Genomic DNA, 20,621 nt, shown 5'->3' with positions numbered 1-20,621 from the left:
GTAATACTGACTCCAGAGCTAGAAAGAAAATTATATATATTCCTGCCTAGGTTGTCGTCTCCAGCATAATATTATGCATTACCTGCATTTTCTCCTCAGAAATAGGAAGTGGTGAGGGAAGGAAAAAAGAAAAGCAATACAATAAGCTATTTCCCATATTAAAATATTACCTGATTTTGATTTCTTTTTCTTCTTCTTTTTCTTTGACTTTGATCTTACAACATCTCTGGGTTTCTTCTCTTTGCTTTTCTCCTTTTCTTTAGTAGCTAAAAATAAATAATCTAGATATCAAGCATACTACTAGCGAATTCATATGGCTGTGTGCTTAACAATTTGGAAGTGCAATGGGGCTACCAAAAAACCAAAAGTATCAGCTTTGTACCATACCCAGGGAATTCTTTCAGTATAACACAGCAGTATATAAATTCTAATTTAAAAAAACAAAAACAAAAAACCACCGCCACAAATAGCGCTATGAACTTCAAGGACCAATTTGATTTTCCAAGTTGTACAGATGTGCCCTGGTAGCCATGGGGGATAGGTACCTCTCCCCCCACCAGTCAGTATCAGAAACTACAGACATAGGGGACGCCTGTCACCACAGCCCCCACAGGTCACTATAAGCTTATAAGCTGGCTAAGTTCACACATCTGATCACAGCTTTGGAAAAGTTCCAGGAGTTGTATTAGAATTTCCTGCCTCGGAAGGAGAGAGCAAGAAAATGAGAAGCGTGAAACACAATTTCTCAACATCCCATAAATCTAGAAGGCTGGCTGGGAAAAGGTGGTCTCATCTGAAAAAGCAGGGTCAACTGCTTAAGCTGACTTGCCCCTTCTTTAAAGACATACCCTTTCCAAAGCTGTGATCATACCCAAAGCCCCTTCATTCAGGATGGAGAAGAAAAAACGTCTTCAGTCAGCACAAGTGCACAGGACAGAATGATTTCTCTTGCACTGCCCCAACTACAAATAACTTATTTTTACTCTATATCGTAGTTTGTTGGCTTTTCATTTTAATAAAACTCTAGTTTTGAAAAGAACTCTGCCTGGTTAAAGACAAGAGCTAATTGCCTCCACATTCTGAAAGACTGCTTGGGGTCAATACTATGAGTGTTCTGGGAATATGAATGAGTAGAGGAACAGGGTTAGCTAGAACAGCTGGTGCTCCCTTCTCTCTTCTGGCAACGTGCTAGAACGTAGAAAGTCACTTGAAAATCACTTTTTCACAGTGAGAAGAGTAAGCAGCTTTAATAATCATATAATTCTTATATAAAAGTTTATACAGAGATATTCTATTCAAATTGCATAATAACATATTTATGCATATTCATATTCTCAAACCTTTTTTAATTATCCCACGCATAGAACTGTCCTTCACAGTTACACACTGGGTCGACACTTTCATTGAGCTATCCACCACCACCCCAAGATCTCTCTCCTGATCAGTTACAACTTAGAACCCATATCAAGTTTTGATTTCTTGCCCCAATGTGCATCACTCTATACTTGCATTGAAGAGCATCTGCTATTCGGCTGCTCATTCCCCCAGTTTAGAGTGATCCTTCTGGAGCTCTTCACAATCTCTTCTAGATTTCACCACCCAGAAACGTTTAGTGTAATCCACAGACTTAGTCACGAACTTAGCTTATCCCCAACTCCATGTCAGCTATGAACAAGTTGAAAAGCACCAGTCTCAAGACCAATCCTTGGGGTACCCCACTTTTCACCTCACATCATGAAAATGGCCCACTGACACCCACTCTCTATTTTTTGGTCTTCAAACCAGTTCCTAATCCATAAGAGGACCTGCCCTCTTATTCCCTGACTGTGGAGCTTTCTCAAGAGCCTTTGTTGAGGGACAGTGTTAAACACCTTCTGAAAATGCAGATATATAATATCATGCGTTCACCCACATCCACATGCCTATTGACCTTTTCAAATAATTCTGAAAGAATCATGAGGAAAGACTTTACAGAAGTGATGCTGATTCTCCCGCAGAAAAGCTTGCTCTTCCATATGTTAAGATTTTATCTTTGATGAGGCATTCCACCATAATACCTGGTGCTTGCATTTCAGATGACTTATGCCAATGTTTACCAATTTTTGTCCATTTCCGATACTCCTCCCTAAAGTCTGTTTTTCTCTCCTTAAAATTAAGCTAGGTTGTACAAATGCATCTATTTAAATTTTAATAAATGCATTGTACTGTGTACCAGAAATAACTATGGGGATGATTATTTATTGTGATGATGATGATTTAATACAGTTATTAGGAAAAAACCTTACTAGCAAAATACTTACATAAGCAACCTGATGTGATCCGTCTTCTACTAGAATTTTCTTGATTAGCCTTCTCAGAAGCTAAGGAACCTCTTGTTTGAATATTTCTTGTTGCTGGACTTTGCTGTGGTTCTGATGACTTCTCAATCCCATGAAAATACTTCATATGATAATGCAGAAGTTTGGCTTTCCGAAAAGATTTTGAACAGTCTAAGAACTTGCATCTAAACTTGGGTTCATGGTCAATTGCAGCTTTTGAAGCAGTATCATCAGTTTTCTTAGAAGCATTGGGTACTTTAAAAACAAAACAGAATTTATGGTGGTTTTAAAACAAAACAGGTATGGCCTCGTTCAAACACTTAAATTCTATGGTTAATGGACAGTGGTTGTGTTGCCCTTGACCTGTTTGACATTCATGCATTGGACCACCCTGCCTAAGCATTTACAAATTTAGACCCTATTCAGGTGAAATGTACCTCATAAAATGAGAAATTTGATCTTATCTGTGAATTCCCCTTCCCAATGTTTCCAGGGTGGCTCAGCCTTCCCTTGTGGGAAGGTAATACTCAATGCCAGTACGTTTCAATGTCTGGATGATAGGGAGGGGCAGGTGTGCAGGCATTATCCCAGTCCTCCACCATATATACATTTTGAATATGCACGTAAAGTTTTAGACTTACGGAACACTAAAATTTAGTTTTTTAAAACCAGTTTTTTTTAAACCCCAATTTCTATTTACTCAGAAGCAATACCCACTGAGATTAATGGAGCTTAATCCTAACTGCTAAAACTTGCTTTGTTGGGTTGGAATTACCTACTCTAGGTATCTCTCAAGAGAGAACACAGGTGACTGCCATCCCTTGTTAGTCTCTAACATCAGGTAATCAGAGGCAATATGAACATTCCATTTAGTTAGATTGTCAAAGCAAACCTGAATAAAAACACAACTCTTTTTTGTGAACCACAGAGAATGTGAATAATGTGGCAATTTTTATGAAATTAAAACAAAAAGGGGCCCCATGAAAAATATTCTGGAAACCTGTAACAGCTGCCTCTGATGTTTCTTGCACTTCTGTTGCAGAGGAAGTTTCAATTAGGTTTTCTTCCTTTAATCTGCTGTCATCTACTGAAGTCTGAGATACTTCTTCTGAAGATGGAGGCAACTCTTCAGTAATATTTTGGTCAGACTCAACACATGCTTCTAAAAGACCTAAAAAACAAAGGGTTGTATGTGGAAGGTAATAACAATCTTCAGGTCACAAAAAGGCTGAAATAGACAATAAACTATTCTGCTCACCTAATCTTGAAAGAAAGAAAAAGATCTACTAGACACCAGGGTTCCTATAAACCAGGGGTGCCCAAACCCCGGCCCTGGGGCCACTTGTGGCCCTTGAGGACTCCCAATGCGGCCCTCAGGGAACCCCCAGTCTCCAATGAGCCTCTGGCCCTCCAGAGATTTGCTGGAGCCCACACTGGCCTGACGCAACTGCTCTTAGCGTGAGGGCGACTGTCTGACCTCTTGCATGAGCTGTGGAACGAGGGCTCCCTCCACTGCTTGCTGTTTCACATCTGTGATGCAGTAGTGGCAGCAAAGGAAAGGCCAGCCTTGCTTTGTGCAAGGCCTTTTATAGACCTTGAGCTATTACAAGACCTTCATTCATTCATATAAATTCATCTTTAATATATTCATTTATGTAAACATATGTAAATTTATTCAAATTTTAAATGTATATTAATTCTTTTTTCCCCTGGCCCCCGAACACAGTGCCAGAGAGATGATGGGGCCCTCCTGCCAAAAACTTTGGACACCCCTGCTATAAACAGTCCATACAGTTGCCCTGTCAAATCTATTTAAATCCTTTTTAAAAAGTATTGTCATTCTCTGATTATATATCATTCTCCTTTAGCGACCGAATTAGATAATGAAAGTGCAATCATAGGAACCACTTATAATATAAACCATTTACCTTCACTGACTTCTTTTGGGTTGGATTCAGGCTCTTTTAAAGGTTCAATTTCATCTAGTAGTGGCGTGGCAATGTCAGTATCTAAAGTCTCATGACTATTACTGGTAGAATGTCTTGATCGTCTCTTTATGGAATCTTTTTCATTGTCTGGGGAATTTTTAAGCTTCTCTTGTGCTAAAAATAATTAAATGCATATTTAAGTATTTATGGAAAAAACAGTGCCCTGCCTCATTCAAAGATACTCAAAGCAGCTAACGATTCAAACTACAATTACCATAAAATATACAATAAATCAGCATGAGATACAATAAGCTTCAAAACAGAAATCAATTAAAATTTAAACATAACCAGGAAAGTCCTGAGAAAACAATGGTCTTTAGGGCACACTGAAAGTAAGTCGAAAAACCCGATGAGTACAATTATCACATTAATTTCAACAGGACAATGTTCTATGTTGTTGCAAAATCATTCCAAGTTCACCCCATAATCACCTTAAACGCCTAATACCAGAAAAAAAAAGTTGTATAGCATGATGAAATAGAATAAACAATTAATAAAACATTATACAGCATCAGTAGTGTTAAAGTTGATGATGAAAATGTTTCAGATGTTCTAGTATCACATAGTGAGGTTTCGCACCGCAAGCTTTAGTTGTAAACTATGAGGCTCTAACTCTTACTTCCACCTGTTTTTCAACTTTTCCCATGAGCCTTTTCATCTTCTGCTCTTAGATGTCAGGGTAATTTGTAGAAAAAGAGCAAAAACATACACTGTAGGAAGGAGTGTATAATGCATGTTGGTGGAAAGCATGGGGAAACCTCTTTCTGAGTCGCAGTCTATCCACCAAGGGTCCTGAAGAGCACTTCCCCTGAAGCCCGCAGGAGCACACCTGAGAAAGGGGACCCTTCTTGACCTCTCTCCTACCAGGGGGAGAAATCCAGAATTCAATCCGACTCCTTCCTGGCCATGCAAGGCATATCTACAACTAAAATCCAAAGATACTGTACATACCACTAGAAAATTTTCGATTCCACTTACTTAAATAATTTTACATATTTCAGCAGGGAAAAAATACTCACACATGTTTTTCTGGAGCCGGGGGCGCTTTGAAGGAATCTCTCCTCCTTTGGGTATTTTCCGCCTTCTTAATTCTAAAGTTATTGGTTGCAGAGTTTGAGAGCCTTGCTCTAGATATATAAACAGAGCAAGGAGAAAATTTTTTAAATATACCAAGAGAAAGGGCCACACACACTTTTCAACAACCTCAATTTTGTACTGTTTTATAAAACGTTCATGGAGATTGGGAACAGAACTCAAGTTTTCAAAATTTCTTTTTGGCAACAAAGTATATCATGCTGCTATATGTGTATATATTACAAAGAATTGTGATAATATTCTATTATCATTACTAACGTAAGTTCCTTAAAAGCTTTACAAGGAGTCTTATATCCTTATTAACACAAGTTCATTTCTGGTATTTGTGGTTCTAACAAACATAAATCAGAACAAGTTAATTGCTCACTTGAAGAAAGTTAGCATAATAGTAATAAATATCTGTGTTAAGAATCATAGGAGATGCAGAGAGTACAGTCTTTCTCTAACACTGGAAGAGAAGCACTGACCTACTGGTGGTACCACAGGTGGTCTACCACGGCGTCTTTTTGTTTCTTTGAGGTTTTCTGGTGGTGTCTTCACATTGTCATTTTCAGGTTTCTTTTCAATTTGGGTATCTATTGAGAATTCTCGATCATTCTCAGATATATTTTCTTTGTCTTCTTTCCCATCCTTGGGTAGAGTCTTTTCGGATACTTTGCCCTTTTCTGAAGTGACAATTAGCTTTCCTTCTTTATCAGGTTTAGACCTCCGTTCAATCTTCAATGCCTTTTCATCCTTGTCTTTCTTATTATTCTCAGGTGCTTTTCTCTGTTCTTTAAATTTTTCCCATCTTTCAGGGGATGAAGGGATTTCATTACCTCTCTCCTTAGGTCTTGGACTACCCACAGCAGCCTAAGAACAAAGTGAAAAAAAATGTGTCTTTTATTTTTCACTGCAAGTTAACCTAGCTACAAAACTTGAAAAAAAAAAATAAATCCAAACCTAAAAGCAAAACAGGAAACACACGATTCAATATCCAGAAACCTATGACTCTGTAGCATTAGATACTATTGTTTGCTTTGTTTCTGTACTCACATAATTGCATATACAGGGGGACCCCGTATCTACAGTTAACCATGGATCGGGTCCACAGGGCTTGCTAGGTTGCGCCCCCCCAGCCCAAAAACATCACTTCTGGTATTTGTGGAAAACTAGAAGTGCAGTTTTTCAGCATTCTGATGGCCTTAGAAGGATGTGGGTAGCCTCTCTGGCCCCTAAAAGGCATCCTAAGGCCTTGAAAATGGGCCCAAAAACAGGCCCAAAAACAAGCAAACAAAATAGCAACGGGGAAGGGTTGCAGGCATTTGCACCTGACTTCCCCCCAGGTATGCCAGTGATCACAGGTACAATACATCAACATCCAATACTCACAGAAGTCTATTTAAGGGATCACTGATTAAAATATCTTTTTTAATCACTATGCATTTTTAATTACAATACTATGAAGAGAAAAAGTGAGACAGATGTCATACACCATCTGAAAATACTGATATTCCCATTCTGCACATTAAATTTGTAGTTGACAGAAAAAAGTTTATTACAAGCAATGCTCATACAAAGTCTGAGCTGAGATCAGATAAAAATACACCATCTTACATTCTGTGTCTTCCAATAAAATACAAGCAGAAGTAATCTGTAATTTATATTCTGCCACCATGCTCAGTACAACAAATTAGTTTTCAACTAAAGATTCCTACCTGATCTTTGGAAAATGCTTTGACATGTATATTCTTGACGGTCTGAACTACACCATCATAGAATTTCACAGTGTAAGTGCCTAAATTGCAAAAGGAAAAAAGTCACCAAGAATGACAAAAGAAATTATAGGAAGAGAAAATTACTCACAGTAAGAACGAGAAAAACCTCATATGGTGAGGATAAAAGCCAATTAACAATCAAGTTGCTGATACTACAAAACAAATCATCATTATAAGCTGACTCAAAAACACCACCAGCATTTTTCCAACTCCTTTACATATGGAAATGGTGTTATTATCCTTGGTCGTATATTTCACTACATCTTGAAAGATCTGCAATAAAAACACTCTCTTTTCATCACTCATCCTTTACAAGTTCCTATATCTTCTCATTTGCAGACTTCAGAAGTTATTCAGATTTTCTATAACCTAGTTCCACACAGATTTAGGAGTGCATAAGCTCGTATATTTCAAAAAAGTTCAAGCACATTTAACTCTGTAAGGGTGCCATCCTGGGTCGCCCCTGGATTAGCACAAGTTTCTTGTGCCGGCCCAGGAGGGTTGTAAATGTGCCGTAAAGCATGTTTGCACTTCCTCAGGAGGAAGCCATGCCAGCACCCAGAGGTGCGCTGGAGCACGGAGGCTACGTCCAGCCTCTGTGGCAGCTTCCCCCTGGTAAGGTGCATTGGCCGAGCTTGGCCAACACAGGGGTATGGGAAGGGCAGGGAGGAGGCAGAAGGCAGAAGGGCAGGGAGGAGGCAGTAAGGGGAAGAGTTTCCCCTTACCTCCGGCTTAGCCACTTTGGCACCTTACTGTGCTCTGGACACAGTGCAGACCTCCTAGCCTTCCTGTTCCAGGGCAAGATAGGATTGCTCTGTAAGTCACACAACATATCTGTGAATAACTAAGATAATAAAGGAGATATTAAGCCCAGGAAGCACTCAGGATCTGTGGTGCTGACACATGCAGTATCCTCATCCCCTTCCTAGGCCTGCTTCACCTGCACAGATCAACTCAGAGTTGCACCAGTGGTGTCACTGGAGCAGGATGAAGTTGACGCACTGTGGCTTACTCTTGGGCAAGGGGTCACTGCATCACAGGATGCAGTGAGGTCGGCTCTGGAACCTCTGCATGGGAATTTATATAGCAAGTCACTTTATTTCCAGTCATCATTAAAGATGATTAGTGAACTTAAAATATTCACTTCAATGAAGCTCAAAACAAACACTCATACAAGTTCTCAATAACAAGGATTAGATTCAGACTGTTCAATGAACAAATACAGTATATCAAAGATTTAAAAACCTCTATTCCAGAACATTGTAGGAGGAGAAACAGGGAAGAATAAAGGGAAAGAGGCAGGCCTTTCTCACTAGGTAACTCTTTACCAAAAAAGAAAACAATTCACATTCTGCAAGAAAAATCTTTATAAATTCATAAACTTTGTAAATTCAGGGTCCAATCCTATACTCGGCAGCAGCACTGTCACAAACGTGCCACAAGGCACATTTGCCAGCCTCACCACTAGGCTCCCACCAGTGCCAGCTAGCGCTGGGCTAGCGCGGGGCGATTGGCCAGCTTCTGCGGCTCAGTGGTCTCCCGGACCACTGAGCTGCGGAATGGTAGGTGGGGCGAGGAGGAGACGTTCCGGGGAGGGGGAGAGAGGGCAGGGAGGAGGCGTGACAGGGAGGTGTGACGCAGGGGGGGGCGGACTGGAGACGTGCCTGGGGGAGGGATGGGAGGTGGATCCGCAGAGCTCTGCTCCGCAGGATCCAAGGCGCTCGTGTAGGACTGCGCACCCGACACGAGCGCCTTTTCGGCGGTAAAGTGAGTAGCCCCACTGTGGGGCTGCTTACCTTACTCAGGGGAAGGGGATGAAAGTTCCCTGCTCGGGAGGCGCAGGATCCAGCCACAGCCCTTCTTGGTGCCGCCGGGCCAGGCACTCCAGGCAGCTCAGGATTGGGCTGCCCATCACTTCACATAGGATTATTCAAAAATTACACATGGACATATTAGTTCATTCGAAGAGGCAATAACAAAGGACAACTAAAATGTCACAATATAGGTATAACCTAATTATCCACGGGTTCTTTTACCTGAGGTTTTTATTTCAACACAATGAGAAGGGTAAATTAAAGGAAAATAGTCATTTAACAATAGCCTTGTTAATGCGAGAGAGGTCAGCTGGCTGACAATCCATCAATCGTTACCTTAAAGGTAGTGTTCTCGGAAGTGCTACCTGTTCTAAGCGCAGGGCCAGCTAGGCAGGTGGAGATCAGGGGTCTCAATGTGTGGATGAGACAGTGGTGTAGGGAGGAGGGGTTTAGATTTGTTAGGTACTGGGGCACGTTTTGGGACAAGAGGGACGGGCTTAACTTGAACCAGAATGGAACCAGACTGCTGGCACATGACATTAAAAAGGTGGCAGAGCAGCTTTTAAACTAATCCCTGGGGGAAAGCCAACAGGAGCTGAGGGGCATCCGGTTCAGGACTCCTCATCCCTATGGGACGAGGACGGGGAGGTTAGAGAACAACAAGGTAAAGGCAAGTAGGAGAAGAAATTGGGAATGGTAGCATGATGGGATGTGATACAGTTTGGCACAGTGAGAGGATGCGGGGACAAAGGAGCTAATAAGCAGCCCATCCTGGGGCATTCCATGTACAAATGCTTTTATGCAAATGCCCGAAGTCTCCGAGCAAAGATGGGAGAACTGGAATGTCTGGTGACTAGGGAAAACATTGACATAGTGGGCATAACAGAAACCTGGTGGAATGCGGAAAATCAGTAGGACATCGCAATCCCGGGCTATAAACTCTATAGGAGGGGTGTGTTGAAGGTGGGGTGGCCATTTACGTTAAGGAAGGGATAGAATCCAGCAAAGTAGAGATTGAAGGCGGGTCCGACTCCACCATAGAATCTCTGAGGGTTAAATTACCAGGCCTGAGGAGCGATGTAATACTGGGGGCGTACTATCGTCCTCCAGACCAGAAACCGGAAGGGGACCTTAAAATGAAGATACAGAACAGGGAGGTGACAAGGAGGGACAGGGTTGTAATCAAGGGGGACTTGAATTATCCTCATATAGACTGGGTCAATTTGTGTTCTGGTCACGAAAAGGAGACCGGATTCCTTGACATGCTAAATGACTGTGCCTTAGAGCAGCTAGTCATGGAACCCACCAGAGCACAGGTGACTCTGGATTTAACATTATGCAGTACTCAGGACCCGGTTAGAGATGTAAATGTTACTGAGCCGTTGGGGAACAGTGATCATTCTGCGATCCGTTTCGACACGCATGTCGGGGGAAGAATACCGGGCAAATCTCTCACAAAAACCCTTGACTTCCGATGAGCAGACTTTGAGGCCCAGCGGAAGTGTATACACAAAGGAAGAAGGGCTCCACTAAGTCCAGGAGGATGCCCGCACGGCTAACAAGCCAAGTTAGAGAGGCTATGAAGGGCAAGGAAGCTTCCTTGTGTAAATGGAAGTCTTGCCCTAATAAGGAGAATAAAAAGGAACATAAACCGTAGCAAAAGAAATGTAAGAGGGTGATATGGGAGGCCAAGCGAGACTATGAGGAACGCAGCAACATTAAGCCAGCAATATTAAGGGGAATAATAAAAGCTTCTTCAAATACGTTAGAAGCAGGAAACCCGCCAGAGAAGCGGTTGGCCCTCTGGATGGTGAGGGAGGAAAAGGGGAGATAAAAGGAGACTTAGAGATGGCGGAGAAATTAAATGAGTTCTTTGCATCTGTCTTCACGGCAGAAGACCTCAGGCAGATACCGTTGCCCGAACGGCCCCTCCTGACCAAGGAATTAAGTCAGATAGAGGATGAAAGAGATGTTTCAGACCTCACTGATAAATCAAAGATCAATAAGTCACCGGGCTCGGATGGCATCCACCCAAGAGTTATTAAGGAATTAAAGAATGAATTTGCTGATCTCTTGACTAAGACATGCAACTTGTCCCTCAAAAAGGTCACGGTGCCAGAAGATTGGAGGATAGCAAAAGTCATACCAATCTTTAAAAAGGGAAAGGGGGGGACCCAGGAAACTATAGGCTGGTCAGCCTAACATCTATACCGGGTAAGATGGTGGAATGCCTCATCAAAGCTAGAATCTCAAAACACATAGACGAACAGGCCTTGCTGAGGGAAAATCAGCATGGCTTCTGTAAGGGTAAGTCTTGCCTCACAAACCTTTTAGAATTCTTTGAAAAGGTCAACAGGCATGTGGATGCGGGAGAACCCGTGAACGGGTTATATCTGGACTTCCAGAAGGGGTTCGACATGGTTCCTCACCAAAGGCTACTGAAAAAACTCCACAGTCAGGGAATTAGAGGGCAGGTCCTCTCCTGGATTGAGAACTGGTTGAAGACCAGGAAACAGAGAGTGGGTGTCAATGGGCAATTTTCACAATGGAGAGGTGAAAAGTGGTGTGCCCCAAGGATCTGTCCTGGGACCGGTGATTTTCAACCTCTTCATAAATGACCTGGAGACAGGGGAGAGCAGTGAGGTGGCAAAGTTTGCAGATGACACCAAACTTTTCTGAATGGTGAAGACCAGAAGTGATTGTGAGGAGCTCCAGAAGGATCTGTCCAAACTGGCAGAATGGGCAGCAAAGATGCGTTTCAATGTAAGTAAGTGTAAAGTCATGCACATTGGAGCAAAAAATCAAAACTTCACATATCGGCTAATGGGTTCCGAGCTGTCTGTGACAGATCAGGAGAGAGATCTTGGGGTGGTGGTGAACAGGTCGATGAAAGTGTTGACCCAATGTGTGGCAGCAGTAAAGAAGGCCAATTCTATGCTTGGGATCATTAGAAAAGGTTTTGAGAACAAAACGGCTAATTTTATAATACCATTGTACAAATCGATGGTAAGGCCACACCTGGAGTATTGTGTTCAGTTCTGGTCGCCGCATCTCAAAAAGGACATAGTGGAAATGGAAAAGGTGCAAAAGAGAGCAACTAAGATGATTACTGGGCTGTGGCACCTTCCTTATGAGGAAAGGCTACGGCATTTGGGCCTCTTCAGCCTAGAAAAGAGATGCCTGAGGGGGGACATGATTGAAACATACAAAATTATGCATGGGAAGGATAAAGTGGATAGAGAGATGCTCTTTACACTCTCACATAACACCAGAACCAGGGGACATCCACTAAAATTGAGTGTTGGGAGGGTTAGGACAGACAAAAGAAAATATTTCTTTACTCAGTGTGTGCTTGGTCTGTGGAACTCCTTGCCGCAGGATGTGGTGACGGCATCTGGCCTAGATGCCTTTAAAAGGTGATTGAACAAGTTTCTGGAGGAAAAATCCATTATGGGTTACAAGCCATGATGTGTATGTGCAACCTCCTGATTTTAGAAATGGGCTATGTCAGAAAGCCAGTGCAAGGGAGGGCACCAGTATGCAGGTCTCTTGTTATCTGGTGTGCTCCCCGGGGCATTTGGTGGGCCGCTGTGAGATACAGGAAGCTGGACTAGATGGGCCTATGGCCTGATCCAGTGGGGCTGTTCTTATGTTCTTATGACTAGATGGGTCTATGGGCTGATCCAGCAGGGCTGTTCTTATGTTCTAATCGTTCTCTCTCCAGGTACTTAGAACAGCTTCACTCCAAGGTAAGCGATCCCTCCGTTCCCCCTGAGCACATGAAATCATTTTGCTCTGGGTGAAGGGAGGGGTCGCTAGCTCAGAGTGAAGCCTTTCTAAGCACTTGGATAGAGACCATTTGATGGATTGTCTGCCTAATGATTCTGTCTTATATCACAAAGGTCAGGAAGGTTGTTTTTAAATCGCCGAGTAAAAGAACATATTTATTAAATGGATTTGCTTTAGTGTGATTTTTGCCATCCGTGCGAGTTCTGGGAATGGAACCCTTGTGAATAATGAGTCTCAACCTATATAAGAAGCCTATTTGTTTATGTAGTTGAAACAATGTCAAACCCAGAAAAACAACAGGTACCATATAGCCATGGTGTCACCCTACATATAGGTTTCTGAAGAACCCAATAAAACTTTAACAGAAGTACATGGTCATAAGAACAGAAATTAATTCACAAAAATTTTTCTGATCTCCTTTCACATATTTGTTATTCAAATCAATTCAAATCTTCAGCAAACACTTAAGTGATTGTTATAAACATAAGAAGATCTCAGCTGAATCAGGTCAAAGACCCATCTAGTCCAGTTTCCTTTATCTAACAGTGGGCCACCAGATGCTTCGGGGAGTATGTAAGACAATAAGAGATCTGCATCCTGGTGCCATTCCCTTGCATCTGGTATTACAAGGTAGACTGCTTCTAAAAAACATCAAGAATAGTATAGAGTATACACATTTTCAATTAAACACTTCCTACAGGGCTTCTGAAAGCAGGGTGCTAAGAGAATAGATAAAGGATGCTTCACTACAAACTACTAAGACAGGGGTGCCCAATACGTCGACTGCAATCGACCGGCAGATCCCAAGGCAAAATTAGTTGATCGCGGAACCCTGTCTGTAGGCACTGACACAGACACAGACGCAGACACAGACACACACACGGCTGGCAAGCCGAAGTCACCCAGCCAGGCTCCCCCCCCCGAACTCTGCCCCCTCGCAGGAGCCCCCGAGCCTGTGAGGCGAGGCTGCTCAAGGCGCGCGAGGATCGCACTGGCCGCAGGGCAGAGGATCAGGGCCGAGGCTGGACGGGCAGCACCGGGCGCCTGGCAGGCTCCCTCCTCTGCCCCATGCCGAGGGTGTGTGCCCTGCGCTCCTCCCCCTCCTCGCACACTCCCGACGGGAGGCGGCGGGCCAGGCGCGTCACGCAGGAGCGGGCGGTGCCCAGCCGCGGGAGCCACTTCGCTGCAGCTTGCCAGGCGTCCGCTCTGTCCCCCGCGCCATGATTGCCTCCCACTTGCTGGCTACTTCTTCCACGAGTTCAACCAGGATGTCGTGCAGCAGGTGAGTGGCCGGGAGGCTCCGCGTCCTCCAGCCGGCGGGACTGCAGCATCTTCCACAGGGGGAGCAGGCTGAGGCTGCCATCCTGGCCACACTTTCTTGAGAGTAAGCCCCATTGACTAGAATGGGACTTACTTCTGAGTAGACATGCCTAGGAGTGGGCTCTAAGGCTACAATCGTATCCACACTTTCCTGGGAGTAAGCCCCATTGACTAGAATGGGACTTACTTCTGAGTAGACATGCCTAGGAGTGGGCTCTAAGGCTACAATCCACACTTTCCTGGGAGTAAGCCCCATTGACTATGATGGGACTTACTTCTGAGCAGAGCATGGTATTGGGCTCTGGGACCGCCATCCTATCCACACTTTCCTGGGAGAAGCACCATTGACTATAACCATTTCCACATCTGACACCTCCTCTGCCCGTTTCCTCTCTCAAATCCCAGCTTTTCTTCTTCCTGGGATTCATCCAGCAACTCCTCCAGCGTAGCAGAGAAGAGCCACTGACTGCTGCCTAAGCTTTTGCTTGTGGCCAAAGCCCTCTTCAGAACAAGGGCTGGGGTTAAATGAGGACGTGCCAGCCAGGGCCATCTGGGTTTATCAGGAGAAAGCATCCCCTTGCAGGCGGAAGGAGTTTGTCCTATTTGTGAGGACACCTGGATAAAGGCATTTATCCTGGGAATCTGGATAAATTGATGTTGATGTTTTCAGTTCTCTGTCTGGGGAGGTGAGAGCAAAGGGTGGGCCTCCCTCTCCCTGCTGGTCTTGGGGCGCAGCCACAAAGAGTTTGGGGGTGGGTGGGGAGTGGGGAGCTCCCCCCCCCGCAGTGCAGCAAGGCTGGGCATGTGCCTCTTGGGGGGACCTGTGGCTGCCCCCAGTATGTGGGGTGGGGAGAGAGGAGAGGCCTCCTGTGTGCTTCCTGAAGCATCTGGTGGGCCACTGTGGGGCACAGGAAGCTGGACTTGGTGGCCCTCCTCTGACCTGGTCCAGCAGGGGCTCCATACATCAACGGGGGTGTCTGTCAGACGCTTCCTTCCCCCCGGTAGATCTCGGGGCCTTGCTGGGTTTCAAAGTAGCTCGCGAGCCAAAAAAGTGTGAGCACCCCTGTACTAAGAAATAATGCCTTACCATCCTTGTTTACAGAAGTGACTTTTGCTGGATAAAAGCGACAATCAGACCAACAAGCCAACACCTGTTCATTTATATGAAATCCCTAGAACAAAAACACAAAAAATGGAAACAGATATAATTCTAAATTATAGATAAAATTATAGCATGCAGAAATGTTCAGCAAGTCTTGGCACAAATTACTTGCTAGTCTATTACAATAATTCTAGCCTATTACAATAATTATATTAAATCTAAATCAGCGTTTCTCAAACTGTGGATTGGGACTCACTAGGCGGGTCGCAAGCCAATTTCAGGTGGGTCCCCATTCATTTCAGTATTTTATATTTAATATATTAGACTTGATGGTATGGTATGTAACTGCATTTGGGAAAGCTAATATGTATACTAACAAGCTAATATGTATACTCTTTTAACAATGATAGTCAATGGGACTTAGTCCTGGTTAAGTGTGGGTAGGATTGCAGCCTAGGACTGTTAAAAATTTTCCTGTTTGATGATGTCACTTCCAGTGGGTCCTGACAGATTCTCACTCTAAAAAGTGGGTCCCAATCCTAAATCTGTGAGAACCACTGGTCTAAATCATAACTAAACTCTCTAAATGAGACCAGTCAGGGATCATCAGAAATAGCAAGATTATTGAACATCTGCAACCAGGTCCCAGTTTAGGGTTGAGAAGGGTGTGTTCACTGTACTGTTGGACCCTGGTACTCATGAGAGATCTATTCCCAGGCCCCCTGTAGATACTGAAATCCACAGATAAGCAAGTTCACAGGTCGGTTCAGTATTACTTCTAGATACAACCAGAGATGTTCTGAGGCCCTGAGAGGCTGCACACGGCCACTGCAATCTCAGAAAGGCCTCCAGAGGTGCAGGAAAGACACGTCTGGTTTTCACAGAAACATCCAGAGGAGTTTCTGAGGCTTGCAAGTTGCACATGACCCCTGTGAGCCTCAGAACACTCCTGGACACAAGTAGAACACACCTCCAGTCACATCCGGGAGGTCAGGTCTGGCCCTCCACCGCGAGTTTGGAACCTGTGGTAGAGGGCCAGACCTGAGCTTCCGGACATGACTAGAGGTGTGTTCTGCTTGTGTTAAATCTGCAGGTCTCGAATCTCTGGATAAGGAAGACAGACCTGTAATTAAAACTGGAAAAATTCAGTAAAAGGTGATAAGAAATAGAGGCTGAAAAAACAAAGCTCATAGCAAACAACTACATGCACAAGATCACAAGTAACAGTATTAATGTCAAACTCTTAAACATTTGTATTTTAAAGTGTCATGATTGGTGACTAGATTGGTATTTTTACTTACAGAAGATCCTTCCTCCTCATGCAATCCTTCCTTTCTTAACTGTATTTTCTCTAGAGGACGTAAATAAGGACTGTCCCAACAAAACCATTCATCATAGCGATGATTCCAGCGTTTAAAATGGATGAGTACTTTTCCCTCTTCATAATCAATTTCTTCAATGTGAGCTGGATACCTATACAAAGCAAGTTAATTTAAAATATTCTTGTCAAGCAAAAGAATATATCTCAAAACAATAAATGCATTCTTTTCAAAGCCCTACATAGTGAGCCTGCAATTTAACCGAATAATGGGGGGAAGGGGTATCTGTTTATGCCAAAAGTCTATTAAATCCAAATACTCACTTCCCCATTAGTCCATTAATCCCCTATCTTTAAAGAGCTCTATCGGTACTGCTCTCTTCTGCACCCCACCAGGATGATCTAGGAATATCCTGGTGGAAGAAGAGAAGAACACCAATGGAACTCTCCAAGGTAGGTAATGGATGGGAGAGGGCTAGAATGGCAGATTTACCTACTTTGAAAGGCTGGTGCTGCCACTCCATTTTGCCTTCAAGCAGGGCTCTCTAGAAACAGAAATGCTTTTCCATTCCTGAGGCTACTCTAGGAATGGAGAACTCCATTCCTGAGGAATTCTCAATTCCTAGAAAGTTCAAAAGTCTCCATCCCTAGCATGCCCTGCTCAAGGGCAAAATGGAGAAAAACAGTTCTAGCATCTGCCCTGCAAGGTGGGTTAGCCTGAAAAAACATGGTTTTACAAAAATTGTTATTTCTGAAGTTTGTTGAATTGTGGTCTTTACAACAAGGGCTTTCTGCATTTCGGAAATGATGCTTTCTTGTGCTATTAACAGTACAAAGTGATATACAAATGACTACATGCACTATTTTTGCTTTACCCAAGCTTTAGTCCGTTCTGCAACCATTCCAAGAAAATGATGATTTTTTCCTATTTAAATCACACCTGACATGGCAAGAATTTGAAGTCATTTAAAATTACCAATACTGAAGTATAATTTACATGTTGTGCTTGCACCTTGCGTATGCTAACTTTCCTGTAATGTTTTTACCCTTGCTTTGCTAAGCAGGGCTGATCATTTTAAGCATAACTGCTCAACACTTTGCTAATGCTTTCAGTTTAATTTGAGACAAGGAGTGGCAAAACACGTATACCATCAAGACTCAAAAGACACCTAAGAGTAGCTGATGATTTGTGGGTTCCTGGCAATGATTCTAAAAGGTTCTTCTGCAGAGACTAGTGAGCAAAGGGTGGTGGGAAGGTTAACATCACACAGTCACTACCACTCTGGGGATGTTGGCATAAACTAAATGAAGGAAGAGGGCCACATTAAGAGAGGCAGAAAAGTGGTGTGAGCAAGGTAAAACTTTGATACTCAAGATCAGAAACGTCTTCTAGGACTACCAACCCTGGTTTATCTTTTGCACTCTTCTACTTTCTTGAACATTGTTCATTAACAACTCTTTGCCCTAGGAAACACTATGAATCATTTAAAAGGAGAGAGGTGAACGATGGATAGCCAGCTCAAGTTACGATGGACAAAGGAAGGCAGGACAGAACTCAACGGGATACTCACTCCTCAGCTTCCAAAACCAATGCTGCTGTTGTCAGTAATCAAAATGTGTTAGGACCACCTCCCAACAAGTACATCTCCATAACAAGTTAACCCAGCCATTTTCAACCACTGTGCACGAGTGATCCACACGTGTGCCACAGGAATTTGAGGGAAGGTCATTTATTAATAGGGCCAATGGGAGATGTGAGCAGCCGCTGCCAGCATGGTGTGCCTTGTCAATTGTCAAAAACCTGGTGGTATGCCTTGACAATTTTAGTGCCTTGTCAGTGTGCCGTGAGAAGAAAAAGGTTGAAAATCACTGAGTTAACTTATTGTTTTCCATAAATTAGGGCACCAGTGACAAGAAAGAGCACAATCCTACATCACACTGACTAGAGAAACTTTCAGCAGTGAAATACTCATGTTACTTGAATGCAGAAATTCAGAAGGAATCCTTCAGACATATCTGCTTGTTCACAGAGAATAATCAGTTCTTCTTTATTCATCCTGAACCAGTCAGTAGAAAAGTACATAAGAACATAAGAACAGCCCCACTAGATCAGGCCATAGGCCCATCTAGTCCTGTATCTCACAGCGGCACACCAAATGCCCCTGGGAGCACACCAAATGCCCCTGGGAGATAACAAGAGACCTCATCCTGGTGCCCTCCCTTGCATCTGGCATTCTGACATAGCCCATTTCTAAAATCAGGAGGTTGCACGTACACATCATGGCTTGTAACCCATAATGGATTTTTCCTCCAGAAATTTGTCCAATCCCCTTTTAAAGGCATCCAGGCCAGATGCCATCACCACATCCTGCGGCAAGGAGTTCCACAGACCGACCACACACTGAGTAAAGAAATATTTTCTTTTGTCTGTCCTAACCCTTCCAAAGGTATTTTTTTCAGAAAACTATTTAGATCAGATTCATCTTCAGTCAGAGAAAACTTCCATAATTTCCTACTGATGTCGGATGAGACAAGCAAAACTACCTCTGCTCAAACATAGGGGTGGCAATTCACCACCACAGAATGAAAAATTGTTAAGGACTAACTATGTGGGAATTGGATGGGAGGGACCAAGTGAAAGCAGGATGATAATTCCTCAGCCTAAAGTGTAGAACGTCACTCAGTGGTCACAAAACCACAATATGTTCAAACATCTAATTACTTAGAACCTCCATTTTGCTTAAAGGCAAAGAACAAAAAAGCACATAGATTCAGTCCATCATGCTCTTGTGTATAAGGCTTCAGATGTAGCACATATATAGTAAAGTTTGATGAGATCCCAAGTTTCAGACATATTGTATTTCTATCTCTGCTTTGATAATGGCCAAGTGCTTATATTCTTATTCTGGAAAAGAAAAAAATGTATAGCGAATATGACAGATTAAAACTGAATTTTGCAAATATTTAAAATGCTAAACCACATTTCTCAACCAAACCCAAATCTTCTAATACCTATTTTTATAACCAAAAAAAGGTTGTTATCTCCAGTTAGAACTACCAACTCCAGTTAGAACTGCCTACGCTGTTCTGGTTCACCACTAGGTACCCACTCCACTGTTGCAATGCTATCTCAAGAGGATGCCTGCCTCAACTGTTTAAATCTGAACCTATCAGCAAAGATAGCCCCACAATTCTACTTTTAACCACGGAATCCTGACAGATCTCAGTTCTGCCAGTTCTAACCATGAAATCCATGAAGTTCTAACCATGAAATCAGTTCCAACCATGAAATCCTGCCAGATGTCCAATTCTGGTCACCACATCTCAAAAAGGACAGAGTGGAAATGGAAAAGGTATGAAAGAGTGACTAAAATGATTACTGGGCTGGGGTACCTTCCTTATGAGGAAAGGTTACAGCTTTTGGGCCTCTCCAATCTAGAAAAGAGGCGCATTAGGGGGGACATGACTGAGACATACAAAATTATGGATGGGATGGACAGAGTGGATAGAGAGATGTTTTTTAGACTCTCACACAACACCAGAACCAGGGGACATCCACTAAAATTGAGTGTTGGGAGAGTTAGGACAGACAAAAGAAAATATTTCTTTACTCAGCGAGTGATTAGTCTGTGGAACTTCTTGCGCCACAGCATGTGGTGATGGCATCTGGCCTAGATGCCTTTAAAAGGGGATTGGACAAGTTTCTGGAGGAAAAATCCATTACAGGTATGTGCAACCTCCTGATTTTAGAAATGGGCTATGTCAAAATTCCAGATGCAAAGGAGGGCACCAGGATGAGGTTTCTTGTTATCTGGTGTGATCCCTGGGGCATTTGGTGGGCCACTGTGAGATACAGGAAGCTGGACTAGATGGGCCTATGGCCTAATCCAGTGGATCTCTTCTTATGTTATGTTCTTATGTTCTCACATTATGTTACTATACAGCCGTGAGCGCTTGAAACAAACCATATTTAAAACTATTCCTTATAAAGATTTAAAACTATTCCTCCTTATTAAAACTTATTCCTTATAAAGATTTAAAACTATTCCTTATAATTATATTCCTTATAATGAACCGTTCTCTCCTAGCATACTAGTAAATGCTACTGAGCTAAATAATC

The 20,621-nt window shown here is 43.0% G+C and overlaps 1 protein-coding gene across 3 annotated transcripts in view; it reads right to left on the bottom strand.

Annotated features, from left to right (window-relative positions):
* PHF20 (PHD finger protein 20) overlaps positions 1-20,621 on the bottom strand; it is a 61,857-nt gene that overhangs the window by 16,014 nt on the left and 25,222 nt on the right. For all 3 annotated transcript variants that reach the window (XM_066625325.1, XM_066625324.1, XM_066625323.1), the window contains 9 exons: positions 16,485-16,656; positions 15,169-15,253; positions 7,099-7,178; positions 5,869-6,253; positions 5,326-5,433; positions 4,247-4,420; positions 3,319-3,489; positions 2,301-2,573; positions 171-266 (listed from right to left, as the gene is read on the bottom strand). In XM_066625325.1, the coding sequence (XP_066481422.1) occupies positions 171-266; positions 2,301-2,573; positions 3,319-3,489; positions 4,247-4,420; positions 5,326-5,433; positions 5,869-6,253; positions 7,099-7,178; positions 15,169-15,253; positions 16,485-16,656 (1,544 nt within the window). The remainder of the gene's footprint in view (positions 1-170; positions 267-2,300; positions 2,574-3,318; positions 3,490-4,246; positions 4,421-5,325; positions 5,434-5,868; positions 6,254-7,098; positions 7,179-15,168; positions 15,254-16,484; positions 16,657-20,621) is intronic.

This window comes from Tiliqua scincoides, chromosome 4, assembly GCF_035046505.1.
Source record: "Tiliqua scincoides isolate rTilSci1 chromosome 4, rTilSci1.hap2, whole genome shotgun sequence".
Classification (NCBI taxonomy): Eukaryota; Metazoa; Chordata; class Lepidosauria; order Squamata; family Scincidae; genus Tiliqua; species Tiliqua scincoides.
This window is presented reverse-complemented; position numbering and strand designations above follow the sequence as displayed.